This window comes from Gymnoscopelus microlampas (genome assembly GCF_963454915.1).
Source record: "Gymnoscopelus microlampas genome assembly, chromosome: 10".
Lineage (NCBI taxonomy): Eukaryota > Metazoa > Chordata > Actinopteri > Myctophiformes > Myctophidae > Gymnoscopelus > Gymnoscopelus microlampas.
In genome coordinates, this window is record NC_139947.1 from 42,776,738 (window position 1) to 42,790,649 (window position 13,912).

General features: G+C 41.9%; 1 protein-coding gene across 14 annotated transcripts in view; it reads right to left on the reverse strand.

Moving 5' to 3' along the window:
• Positions 1-2,650: 2,650 nt before the first annotated feature.
• The window catches only part of hspg2 (heparan sulfate proteoglycan 2), a 102,985-nt gene continuing 91,723 nt past the window's right edge, over positions 2,651-13,912 (reverse strand). For 11 of the 14 annotated variants that reach the window (XM_084068108.1, XM_084068111.1, XM_084068110.1 and 8 more), the window contains 16 exons: positions 13,193-13,295; positions 12,957-13,066; positions 12,619-12,727; positions 12,335-12,433; positions 11,905-12,126; positions 11,540-11,784; positions 11,033-11,204; positions 10,600-10,722; positions 9,962-10,018; positions 8,557-8,632; positions 8,338-8,416; positions 7,751-7,798; positions 6,839-6,909; positions 6,483-6,566; positions 6,206-6,309; positions 2,651-5,944 (listed from right to left, as the gene is read on the reverse strand). In XM_084068108.1, the coding sequence (XP_083924234.1) occupies positions 5,772-5,944; positions 6,206-6,309; positions 6,483-6,566; positions 6,839-6,909; positions 7,751-7,798; positions 8,338-8,416; positions 8,557-8,632; positions 9,962-10,018; positions 10,600-10,722; positions 11,033-11,204; positions 11,540-11,784; positions 11,905-12,126; positions 12,335-12,433; positions 12,619-12,727; positions 12,957-13,066; positions 13,193-13,295 (1,875 nt within the window). In that variant the 3' untranslated portion in view covers positions 2,651-5,771. The remainder of the gene's footprint in view (positions 5,945-6,205; positions 6,310-6,482; positions 6,567-6,838; positions 6,910-7,750; positions 7,799-8,337; positions 8,417-8,556; positions 8,633-9,961; positions 10,019-10,599; positions 10,723-11,032; positions 11,205-11,539; positions 11,785-11,904; positions 12,127-12,334; positions 12,434-12,618; positions 12,728-12,956; positions 13,067-13,192; positions 13,296-13,912) is intronic. The other 3 variants (XM_084068112.1, XM_084068115.1, XM_084068116.1) reach the window with 2 other exon arrangements.

The following is a 13,912-nucleotide window of genomic DNA, read 5'->3' on the forward strand; positions in this document are numbered from 1 at the left end:
ATTAATGAAGGGTATGCCAGCCAGGATTTTTGAATGAATGCAGTGTCACTATAGTTAATGCAAAGGCACCAACTGTAATGATTTATCAGCATGACCCAGTACGCTTAGGCTACATGTGGTAAATCACTCATCTAAGCATAACCTAAATCAATCTGTGCGTAAACAACCTTTACTGAGTGACAAATATGCGCCATCGTTAAGAGAAAACACTAGTTCTAAATACGCGACGCCAGAGGCGAGAGAATAGGGCCCATGGGCTACTGTACAGTGTACAGAAACCATCCACTCACCTTCTCTGCATCTCACAAAGACAGTGGGTGGAACCAAAATATAAAACATTTGGACTCATCAGATCAAAGTACAGATTTTCACTGGTCTGCTTAGCCTAGTCTTGAAAAGCATGTATTTAAAATAATCAAAGTCCTTTTCACAATCAAGCCAGCTCTTCCTTGCTCTGCCAAGTCAGTGTTGTTTGGCCAGGTCCAGCACAGGGAAAGCACAATGACTATTGGAAACACCTGCTGTTCAATTAACACTGGTAGCCTACTCCCACTATTTCCACCTATTCACCTGTTTCCTAGGCTTTTCACTGTGTTCCACTTCCTGTCTTTTGATCCAATGAAATCCAATGAAACCGGTCAGATGACTAATGATATCCAATGAAATCCGACAGGAAGTGGAAAACACAAGCCTAGGAAACAGGTGGATAGCAGGAGGGAAACATCTACATGTGTGGGGTCATTTTCTCATGTAGGCTACTCTGATTTTTTGTGTGCAACCCAGACAGTTTTTCAGTTGTTTGAAAATATTTACATTTGATGTTCATTTGGTCACACACACACACGCACGCACGCACGCACGCGCGCGCACGCACGCACGCACGCACGCACGCACGCACGCACGCACGCACACACACACACACACACACACACACACACACACACACACACACACACACACACACACACACACACACACACACACACACACACACACACACACACACACATCTATAAGCCCATAGACTAATTGAAAACAAGTCTCTGGTTCTGGTGACTGATGTTGTCCTCATATAGGAAGACCTTACTTTTTCGATTAGAGCATGCAAATTCAAACACGTAATTAACGCTTAATTCATTATTAATTAATGATGAAATCATACACATAGTCATCACTAATTCCTGGTCCTCACCATTAACTAATGGTGAAGTCACTAGGACTTAACCAGAGACCACATCACACCAGTCCTCCATGACCTTTACTGGCTCCCAGTCAAACACAGTATAGATTTCAAAATACTGATCACCACCTACAAGGCCCTCAACAACGAAGCTCCCCGCTACCTCTCTGACCCTCTCTCAGGTCGGGTGATGCCAACCTCCTGGTGGTCCCCAAGACAAAGCAACAAACCTGGGGTGACAGGGCCTTCTCAGTTGCAGCGCCCTCCCTATGGAACTCATTCCCAGCTCATAGCAAAGCTGCCCCCACCCTCGCCTCTTTTATTGGCATCCCCCACTTAATTCAAATTCCCATCTCTCTCTCTCTCTCACTGCCTCTCTCTCTCTGCCTCTCTCTCTCTCTCTCTCTCTCTCTGCCTGCCTCTCTCTCTCTCTCTCTCTCTAACTTTCTCTCTCTCTCTCTCTCTCTCTCTCTCCCTCTCCCTCAAAACCGCTTGTTACTGCTTGCAGCTATATTTATTATTATTATTGTTATTATTGATTGCTTTAAGAATCTTATAAACCAGTTTGGCTGTTTATAGCAAAATATAAAATGAGCGGAAACCAAATGAAGAGATGAAACTCTTGTTTTATTGTTCCACAGGCAATCGGCTGGGTCAGGGTGACTTGTTCAAAATAATCTTACTATCTGAAAGTTTTCAATAATATATCCTGTGTAATGCCAGATGTATCGCCATCTGGCATACTGTATATCCTGTGTAATGCCAGATGTTCCTGAGGCCTTTTGGAACAAGAAGCACAGTGTATTCAGACAAGATACAAAATTACTACATTGTAATGTCTTCAAGGTTAGAATACATGGTCAATAGTGTTTCTCCTATCATGAAATAGTGTTTCGGCCTATCCAGTCTGGTTGCACAACTACTGCTTATGAATGGAGGGACTTTGCTGATGACAGGAACTCCTCAGTCTGTTACGTATATATATATATATATATATATATATATATATATATATATATATATATATATATATATATATATATATATATTCTCATCATTTGGTTGTTTGGTCTTTTGCAACATTCCTAATGATACTGGCTCTCAAGTAGCCTTCATTTGGTCTCATTCTAACTAATACAGAGGGGCGCCTCACCAAGGCTGTATTGTCAAATGGCATAATATTAGGTTTATTACACCAAATAGCAAAGCCCTGCATTAATGATGAGAGCCACATAGTTGTGGTCCAGATTAATTTGAGAACTCAACACAAACCTTGTTCAAGTGCAATTTTCTGCTGGGGAACACTTGGCTTTCAGTCTATATCCTGTCTATATCATGAATTAGATGTGGGCATAAACTCAATGAGTAGAACAAATCATTCAGATGAACTGTCCAAACTTATGGCAAATAAACCACAGAAACTCATTCCCAGTCACCAAATTAAAATAAGTAAACTCAGGAAATAATAAATAGCACATGAATTTTGTTTTTAATTAAGAAACACCAAAGGTGGGGAGGGGGGCTGGGGTTCTTTCAACACTGGAAATGGAGTCAGGAACACAAGCAGGTCATCCCGACATGGACAATATTAAATCTGATGCACTTTCATTCACTTAACTCGGTGATAATTAATCTCAACATTGTTTGTCTTTCATTCCAAATTGAAAACATAAGACAAATATGAACGATTTAAAAAATCTGAAATTCTAAACTTCCATCAATATTGACAGTGTGCCTCTATGGCATCAAGTCAACGCCTTCTTTAGCCATGCTTTATTTCGCGGTGACCAAAAAAAAAAAGAAGCTACGCAGTGTGGATTGGGAGGCAGATCATGTACAGTGTATATGCATGATATGGAAGTCCAGTTTTAGAGCAGATACAGTAAGCTTAATTCATACATCGTCACACGCCAGTGTCGTGCGCCAAAAACAGCCGATCTACAACCTCACAATGCGTAGATCTTCTATTTTCCGCACACAACTCCGTCATACAACGGATTATAAATTAAGCATTAGAGGAATCCGACAAAGCACTATGTCTTCCAAACTTTGATCGCAGGGTTGACTGGCTCTTACCCATCCACAAAAAATACAAAAAACTAAAGGATGGCACCTTTTTAGCAGATAAAGATGATTCATTATATTTGGAGCCTAAGACTTATTTCATCATACTAAACATAATAAGTAAGACCAGTTTCCCATTGCTTGACCAAGTAGCTCAAGTCAGGCATCACAGGTGAACACTCCAAAGGGATGATGTGGGGATGACTGGAGGGTCAGGAGAACTTCATGGGAGGTTGGGGGGCTGGGTATTTATGAAGACCTCGAGGAACAGGGACAGTATTTAATTCAAACAAGAAAGGAAGAAAGGGGTGGGGGAGTGGGAGTCAATATACAATAACGCAATAACCAGTGAAAAGAAAATTGCAAGCTTTTCTGATTGCTCTAAAAAAATTGCAGCATCAAGCCTGGAAACAGCAATGAAAATAAGAAGAAAAAAGACCTAACAAAGAATAAGACAAAAAAACAACAACAAAATAAATAAAAATGAAGCAACTCTAAGTGAAATGATAGTGCTCCTTTTTTGTTTTTAGAATATTAATTCAAACATTTTTAAGTTTAAGGTGAAAGGTTGGTGAACCCCAAGGTGAACTTAACCATGATGGGTTTGTCATGTGGTCAGTTAAAAGTGGGCGAGCATGTTCTATGGGAGCTACACGACTGGTCACAGCACCTGCAGGTGGCTTTCTACATTACCATAGTACTATCCTATCCTAACTCTACGTATTCCACTGCATGTTGAGGAAGCTTAAATGAATCTCACACTTCACAAAAACCACGTAGCCTTTAGAGTTTGACAAAAGACCACTGCTATATTTTGATGCATTGCTACTAAGGTTACTAATACTGAAATGACTAATAACTTGAGGCAGTTCTGCGTTGACCCTCCTGAGGATATGGATGATTTGACTTGCACCCACGCACCCGCACACGCACACGCACACACACACACACACACACACACACACACACACACACACACACACACACACACAAGTAACACCATAAAGAGCCTCAATAATACGTGGATTGTGATAAATGGCAGGCCATGAGACATACAGAACCAACAAATATTCTAAACGTGTAAACGCACACATTCTCAAATGACAACAATAATGTTACCTGGCTGGCAGATAGTTTTATACAAACAATAATTTCTTCAATTTTATCAGCAACCTATAGAACTAGACCCCTTTTCTGCTCATAAAACCTCTTATTTTGAGATCCACTCAATCAAACAAGGCTGCAGAGTTAACATCACATCATCATAAAATCAATCTCATAAGCACAAGTGCATCCCCTCTTACACTGACATCCAAGCTAAACTCTAAAACTGAGCATCTCTACGACAACAGTAAAAGGCGACAGACAGACAGTTATATGACTGTGGGTTCTGTCTTAATGTCTGACGTTAGCACCAAGTTTTCGTTCATAAAACAAAAAAGAAAAAGAAAAACAGACACAGAAGAGGCCACCAAGCTATGAAGGAAAAAGACTTTGAGTTCAGAAACAATTCAGCCATGTTCAAGCACCACCGGTTTCTCTAAGAGTTGTGTTTGTCTATTTGATTTCTGTTATGTTCGCTGCGTCTTCACCTGAGTTGCGTATTGAAGATGCATGTGCCGTGACCATGTGTGCAGCCCCTCTCTCAACAAGATGCAAAATACTCGTAAGCATGCTCGCCCAGAAGGTTCCCTTATGGGTGGATGATACTTTGTCACGCGATGGTAGCCGATCTACAAGCCCACAAAGCGGTGTGAATGCGACTCGTTGTGGGCTTGTAGATCGACTATGTTGGCCATACGACCCTGTCGTACGACAAAGCATAAATCAGGCATTACAGAGGTGAAAAAAAGAAGGCCTAAAAGTCTTCAAGTATTAATACAGTTAGGCCCATAACAAAAAAAAACTAAACAAAAAGCCCTGGACACACAGTATTAGAACCCTAGAATAAACTCTAGGGAAAAGTAGAAGAGCAGTTATGGTTAGTTTGCATGTTTTCCCCCACAAATATAATATATATACTATATTCATATGTATATAAATAAAAATTCAGTGCTGTAAAAACATCTCCAACTCCATAGGATCTGACCCATCGTAGAAGGCCTATAGCATTTTACTCTTTACTCTTCTCATCATGGCTAAAGCTACTGCAGAGAGTATGTAAACTGTACTGGTTCTCCTGTGTTAATAGTCCTTCATCGAGCAATACAACACTGAGAAAGAGAAGACTTGTTAATATCACTTTCATTTTTTCTCTTTTTTGTGTGTTTTTTTTTGTTTTTCAATGCACACAGAGAAAGGTATCCTTTTTGCCTCGTCATGGTTTTCTCTCATCTTTTTTGTTTTGGTAGCAGCGAAGCACCATGTTTTGTTTTTTAGTCAGGATCTCTAGGCGTATCAGTCTCTCTGTGTGTGTCTGGTGTGTGAGTGTGTGCATGTGACTGGGACATCACTCCATAGTCTCTGGGTGTGTGTCTGCATATACGTATGTGTGTGTGTGTGTAGATGTGGTTGTGTGTGCTGTGGCCTATGAGGAGCAAGGCTGCACGTTGACGCCCTGCGCTGCGTGGGCCTGCAGGTCGATGGCCTGGGCTGGTTGCTGGCCTGGTCTGGCGTTCATCAGTGACAGGTTCCTCACGCAGCCTGTCATGCCCCCCGAGAACTTTCCTCCCGTCACCACGGCCATGTCTGGGGCTCCCCCTGTCACAGGAACACACACACACACACACACACACACACACACACACACACACACACACACACACACACACACACACACACACACACACACACACACACACACACACACACACACACACACACACACACACACACACACACACACACACACACACACACACAAAATTAGAAATGTGATCTTGGATTGGAATTGTTCATAATATACAGACGTATGGGGCTGTAATAAAAATGCATATAAAATGTTTTCTTCATTGAGCGTACCCAAGTATATGCTGCCTTTGGTATTGACCATAAGGCTTTTGCCCTTGGATTGTCCATGTCGCATGGGTCCTCCATCTATCTGGATGTATCCCTCTTTACCAGTTCTGTCGGGAACAAACATACACAACTCACTGTACACTGAACCCCAACCGAACATTACGAATATCAGTGTTCATAAATCAAATTAAAAAAATAAATCATACAAATACAGGAATTCATAACAGCGATGTGTTCTGTGTCAAACGGTGAGTTTATGCACTAATACACATCCTCATACCTGACTGCTGTGACCTTATGCCATTTGCCATCATTGATGGGCTCCCAGGACCTGATCACTGCCTCTCCACTGCCTAGCTGGTAACTGGATATAACATACACAACATTAGTCTTTCTACAGTACTCATGTGAGCGCAGAGTAAAATCCACACCAAATGGATATTTGTACATTTGTACATATATTGTACAGCACAGGAACATTACACACACATCTGCATAGTACCAGCACTGACATGAGCATATAAAACAACCCCTTTCACATCATATAGCTGAGGTATCAAACTAGGAAGACAATATTGAGGGTTAATGTAGGTGGCTGCGCTAATGGAACATGTGGAAGATATGAAACTATGTCACCTGAAGACAAGGTGTCCATTCTGCACACTAAGGCTGATGAAGTCCTTGCCTTTGCCTTGTTCTCCCAGTTCCTGGAAATACATTTAGCAAAGTAAAAACACATCCAGTATTGCCTGATGAGAAAACTTTTGTCATCTCAGTATTAAATTTGTTTTAATAAAATAAGACTGATGTGACATAAACCTTTCATGCAAGATACAAATGAAATGGAAAGCCATGGTGCATTACAAACTTAAAAGGCCTGTCCACACGAAGAATGCTAAGTATAAAGAAAACTAATTTATAAATATGGCGTTTTAAAAGTCTTTCTAACTGAAGTGTTTGGCACACCACAGCTATAACGACAACAGTTGCGAACAATATCGCTGGGATCACTTTCAAAGCGATTTGATGAGCGATAAAATCACTGACAGCAAAGCAAAATCCATCAAAGATTTCAGAGTGTCACATTCAACACATCACTCACGTTCAACATGTGTATAGAACATTATGGTTCATTGTGTGTACATGCTCACATCATTATCGTTATAGTTATGCCAGGTCATTGTTGACCTGGTGTATAGTTTCAATGTACAGATTGTTGATTTTTTTTTGGGATATGCTACTGTTAGACTGATGATAGGTTCTTCTACCTATGATCCTAGATTACTATTTGATGTATTACCTTGTGTTGTCCTTGCTTACTGTAAATCTCTCTGGATTAAGAGCGTCTGCTAAACGCCTAAATTGTAATAGTTATCTTTATTGTTATTCTCAGTGTGGACGGCCGTTAACTCTTTTTCCAGATTCTTGTACATTTGAAAACGTGTGGTTTTTAAGAAGTGTCCGTCATCTACAGATTCTTATATTGCATAGAAACCACATGTTTTGAAACATACCGGAAGCCGAGTGTCTTGGTGTTTTGAGAGGTACCTTTTTATTAGCATGCGTCTTGCGCAAATTGCGTGCGCCAATGGTCTCCTGACAAAAAATGGACGATGAGTTAGAGAGGCAAAGCACAAACCAGCAAACATGCATTAACTTGGTAGTGTCATAATCAGTGGGGTCGGCAGCCATCATGCCAACAACAACAACAAATGTTTAACCAGCCAGTGTAGTGATAAGTGCAGGCCAACAGTGGTACATTCAATGGTACATTCAGAAAGAAGATGCATTCTCAGTGTCAGTGCTGTTTTATTGTGGCTGCTGTGAGAATACCAGTGTTGCACTGGTGAAACCTGTAAATCGGAGGAGGTGGTGCAGGTTAGGGGTGCGAATGAGCTGGGAAGTTAGGGTGCGGATGGGGAGGTTAGGGTGTAGATGGGGAGCAGAGGATGATTCAAGACAAGATCTGTCCACTCCCAGGGTTAACTGTTCATATTGACACGGCAGCCATTTTGCCGTTACAATAATACTTGGGGGCCCACCCAGGGTTGGGTTTCCCCAAGGGCAGGGTGGCCATCGTGTCAATAGTCAATTGCCTCATGGTTATAGACTAAGGACTGACAACCAAAACCTACCACTCCCTGCCACAGGATGAGGGCCTCTGCGGAGCTGGTTTGGAGCTCCAGTTCAATGGTCTCCGGAGAATCGTGGGCACTATGACACAGAACACCATGAAACAAACAAAACAAAGCATAGCTTGCTATGTTCACCGTCATTACATCTTTAAATAAATCTTAAGTAGTTAAGCTATGAAAAGCTAATGCAGTCAATGTGCTTAGGTGTGCCATACATACCTTCTTGGGAAAATTGTCTTTGGAAGAGCAACGTATCCATCATCATGGAAATGTGCTGCATACTGATAAGGAGAATCTAGAAAAAACATCAAAATAACCATGGTAAGCATGTTGTGTACAGTCTGTTGCGATCCTCACTGTTACGGCGCCCCCCGGTGGTGGTAGGATGGAAGAAGAACCCTGGTCAAATAGTCCAGGTTGATTACATTTATGAATAAAAATATGCTTTCAATTAATTCAAGTCAAACACAATGCTGAACTTGCCTGGATCAATGCCAAACATAACATTTGACATCTTCAACTCAAAATCCATACACAGAATAACACATCAAACTGGCACAAAAAGTATACGTTTTTTTTTCCTACAAACTGAACAAGGCTTCAAAATCAGTTTACATGGCAATATCAACAACATGAGCAGCCACACAGTACAATATCCCTGACCATTCCCAGAGGCGAGTGGCGTTAGTACTGCTAGTTTGAGCAAGACCCGGTAAGGACGTGCTGTGATTGGCCAGTAGTCGCTGTAATTGACAGTTCTGCCTTGTTGAACATCTGTATAGCATTTTTGGAACTATGCCTAATCCTAACCTTATTCCTAACCTTAACCTCAGTAAAATTATGCCTAAAGATAACCTTATTCCTAACCTTAACCTCAGTAAAATGATGCCTAAAGCTAACTTAAGTTGCTCAAACTAGCGGTACTAACGCTACTCGCTTCCCAGAGACAAGCATCAGACACTCACCAAAATATTGGCTCCATGCACACTGCATAAATAAGCTTAAGAATAATGTCACCTCACCAAAACAACAATATATCACATTGTACTTTCAATAAACACTTTTAGTGGTTAGTAACAACACAGCCCTGCTGTTTCAGTATGTGTACAGTATACTGTATACATTGGATGTTGCCACATAGTAACAAAATAAGTAAGGAAAGAATGTTTTGTATCTGGGTTTTTCTTTCTTCTTTGTGTGAACAGGCAGTTTTGACAGACAAGATTTCATGATAATGGTGAGTAGTTATGTCACAGGACATGACGCTCAAGAAGAAGAAAAAAGGGGAATTCTACATTTTTGTGTAACTCCCAAAAACTATGAAAAAAGGTGCCACAGGTCCAGAAACATGACACAAGCCAGTTGATCTCCCAACTGCATTTGTACCATACCACTATACAATTCACCATTCATGTAGAATTCCCCTCTCCCAACTTTCCACAGAATAAGTGACCTGGTCAACAGTTAAGCAGAGACATACGTTTGTGTGTTTTTTATGTACATGTGCTTGTGCGTGTGTTAGGCAGTAGACGGTCGGTTTGGGGCTGGATGGGGCCCCCTTGCGGTCAGACGGCCCCTGTTAGTCACGGTCGTGTCAGGCAGACTGAATATTCAGATACTATACCATTTGCCCCGCTACCTTCCATATTCCACAGGGCCTCGGAGAAGCTGGAGACCTGGCCTGCGTATGCGGGATATAGCCATGAGAGTGCAGGGGTGAGACACACTTAATCACTTGGGCCTAGGAGGCCCAACCAAATGACGGACTGGTGTGATATTAGAGGACTTTCAGACTGCTGAGAATTAAAGCCATATGCGCCCCAATCCTGACTGTATATATCTGTCTGTCTAGTGGAAATCTGGCTAAGCTATAAGTCAGGTTTGTATAAAGCTACATGGTGATTGATGCCTTTGTCAACAGAACACGTGCATTTGGTACTTAACATGTGTGCTGTTCTAGGAGGACACACATTGTGGAGAAGACTGATAAGACCTCCAGAGATGTCTATGCCCTCCGGTTGAAAAACTGCAACAATCCCATGTATCATTGTGAAGATAAACCAGTGGCTTCTAGTCAACCTGGTTTTACTGAAATAAACGTGTTACTCTAATTCATGTATATTAACCCGCTTGTACTACGGTATACGTATGTGCTGTTTGCTATTTGATAGCGAAAATGATTCATTGTCCATTACTCAGTGTTAAGTTGAATGAATGTGAGGGAAATGCAATAACCGAACAAGTACTACATCCAGCACTTACTTTCGTCACAGTAAAGACCAGTGTGGCCTGTGGTACACACACATTGGCCATCGACACAGCTGCCGCCATTCTGGCACTGAAGGCTGTTCTGGCATACGTCCTTCACCACCTCACAGCGCTCACCTGTGTGGTCACATGACAGTCAGTGGTCAAATGTCAGGTTCATGGAAAAGCCCCAGGTCAGATTTTCAGAGATACAGAGAATAATAATGCAGAAAGAATAATTATACGAGTTCTTTAGACCCTGGAATTCAGTCAATCAACCCATCGATTGAACATACAATCAATCAATCGATAAATTGATCGATCCAACTACTGAATCATGAATACATTTCACAATACTTGTTGAACCCCTGGACATCACTGAAATACTTTATGCTGTGCACATAGAGCAGCCATATACAGTACATCTACACTGTGAAGAGGAGCTCACCTTCATAGCCATCTTTACAGAGGCACTGGTACTCGTACTCAGCACTAGACATACAGTGGCCACCGTTGAGGCAGGGCCGGCGATCACAAGGGCTGTTGTCCACGCATTTACGGATTGATCTGCTGTCTGTGAAGCTATACGACAGGTCTACCTTCTTATTGTTGATGGAGACCTGAGCAAAAGACAGAGCAGGCAAGGTTAAATGTACCACTTCATGGCAGACACATTACGCGTTCCTTCTTTGTTTGAATGTTGGACGCTAGCCCAGATTTTCCTCATACAACAATTCTCTAGTGTCTATTATTGTTTATCACAATGCAACGGTGTGGTGTTGGTGTTGTATTTACAGAAGAGCTCTCCTACTGTTCATGTCAAATCACCACACAAATACTGTTAACAAGAACAACTGCTGATTCTAGTAATTAATGATAAATTGTGTCTTTTTCATGTGTACAAAATATATTTTACCAAGTCATTCAAACAGAGAGCTCTGTCATCTCATCTCACCTCTCCTATACAACCCTCAAAAAGCTCGCTGATGTTGGCCGGCTTTGGCAAGATGTCCATGTTGGGGACTCCACCCAGATACATGGGGGTGTGGATGTTGAGGCCTTGGGCTTTCCCTGGAGAAGTCTTCTTCTCCACTCGGCCCTGGTCAAGTCGGAGGTGGCCGGCTCTCTTGTTCCTCTCGGCCACCACTCTGTGCCACTGGCCCAGAGACACCGGCTCTGGACTAACAAGAATAGCCTGGCCTGAAAGAAAAAAAAAACAGAAAGATGTTTTCAACCAGGGTAACTCACTTTCGACCCTGCACAGCTACAATGCAGCTAATATCACTGTCCACCCATTATCTATGCTAATGTTTATCTTACCAGTGCCCAGTTCATATCTGAACTCCACATGTCCATCCACCATCGAGATGGCGACAAAGTCCTCCACCTTCATCTTCTTCCCTCCACAGAAGAACATCACGCCATCCCTCTCCAGAGGCTTGAACTCCAGCTCGACGCGCAGGTCATCGTGGATGTTGGTCAGGGGAGGGTAGGATATGTATGATTCCTCCCCGTCAAACAGTGGAGTTGTTACCAATTCACCTGTTGCAGGCGCAAGGACGGCATGTCAATTTACTGTCTCGTAGGACATTTTAAGTCACATACGGTCACCCAAATGTTTATTTTTCTGTTTGTTTGTTTGTTTTTTCCTGATCACCTGGAAAATGCGCAGGTGAAATTGAGATACTAATCCTGCGTTTATTACAATGGAAACACGTGGTGGTGAATTGCATAGAGGGCCTGGTCTTACCATCCATGCATTTATCTCCAGACTTGCCCAGGTGGCAGCGACAGTCATAGCCCAGGCCACTGGGGCGGTTGATGCAGGTGGCATCCGGTCCACAAGCCTCTGTGAGGAATACAGGTCAGCAGTAAGACATACATACTGTACACAACATGTTAAACTCAGAGTTAGATTAACTATGAGGAATGTGCTGCATATAAGGTGCATAGGACAATGCTGACAGCAGTCTGTCCCTAATGTCCAAGCTGCAGTGGTGTGTTTGTGTGTTCAGATATGTCTGTCCGCTGTACCTGAATGACAGTGCCGAGAGGAGTGGTGCTGGCAGTTGCTGCCAGTATAACCTCTGGAACAGCTGCATTTATACAAGCTGGCGTCTGAATCCTCGCAGGTCCCTTGGTTCTGAACAAGGGCATGGAAGAAAAGGAATTGGTTCTACTGGAATACAACTACTATTAGCACACAATGTACATGATACATGATAATGTATAAATAAGTGCATGCATTATCACGTATATTTTATAAGTGATAATGCATGCAACATATGCTGTATTAACCTTTAAGGTCCAGAATTAAAACAACAACAAAAACAACAACAATGTGACATGTGAATTGGCCAGATGTGACTGACCTGACAGGGGTGATCTTTGCAGGTGGGGCAGTTTGTCACGCCGGTGGAGCTGCGATCTAGGTCTTTGAAAATGACCTCCTCACCCTGGATGATTAGCTGACGGATACAGCCTGCACAGAGAGCAGATCAAGAGCAAACACACAGAAAGTTTGTTATTAAAAGACCAGTGGATTGTCCGCTCCCCCATTTACTGTTTAAAGAAATGTAATTATGCCGTGTTCAGAGCAACGTCTCACCAACAAAGCCGGTCTTAATGCCAGCGGTTTTGGCCAGAAGGGTGTAGTTGGGGTAACCGCCTACATGCAGCTCCTCATTCAGATCCAGACCCTGGAACTTGCCCTGCAGAGAGATATTATAGGAAATTATTTACTGATATTAAATCATCAAACTAAAAACAAACCCTTGGATGTAAAATAATAAAACAAAACAAAAAGACATGGTAACTTAATTTTATTACCTAAAGTGCATACCTTGCACAATTAGATTTTGTTAACCACTTAAGCCCAATACTTCTTCATAATGGCAAATAGCAAAAATAGCTCAATATAGTCCCAAAATAGGGATGCCAGGGTTAACCTACATGGTTAAAAAAAAAGTGATATTATCAACATAAATAGTCTAAGCACTACAGCCTTAGACATGTAATGTTGTTGTTGGTAGGAATAAACACAGAAGCACCTGGGAGGAAATAGTCTAAGAAAGGGGAGGAGCCAAACCGAGTTCCTGTTTTTACACAAAAAAAATGTTTTCCTTTTTTTTTTTTTACCGATTGGGTTCCCAGATTGAATTCAGTCTGACTAGAGACAGGGATACAACCTATCCCCATTGGTGATAAAAAAAATCAATGTCCAGAGGAAGGGATATCAAAAGCAGAGGCATGGCCTCTCAGGCCTAATGCATAGGATATCAAAGTGGGGGTCCTTGAAATTTAAATTGTGAGACCCACTGCTCTTAAC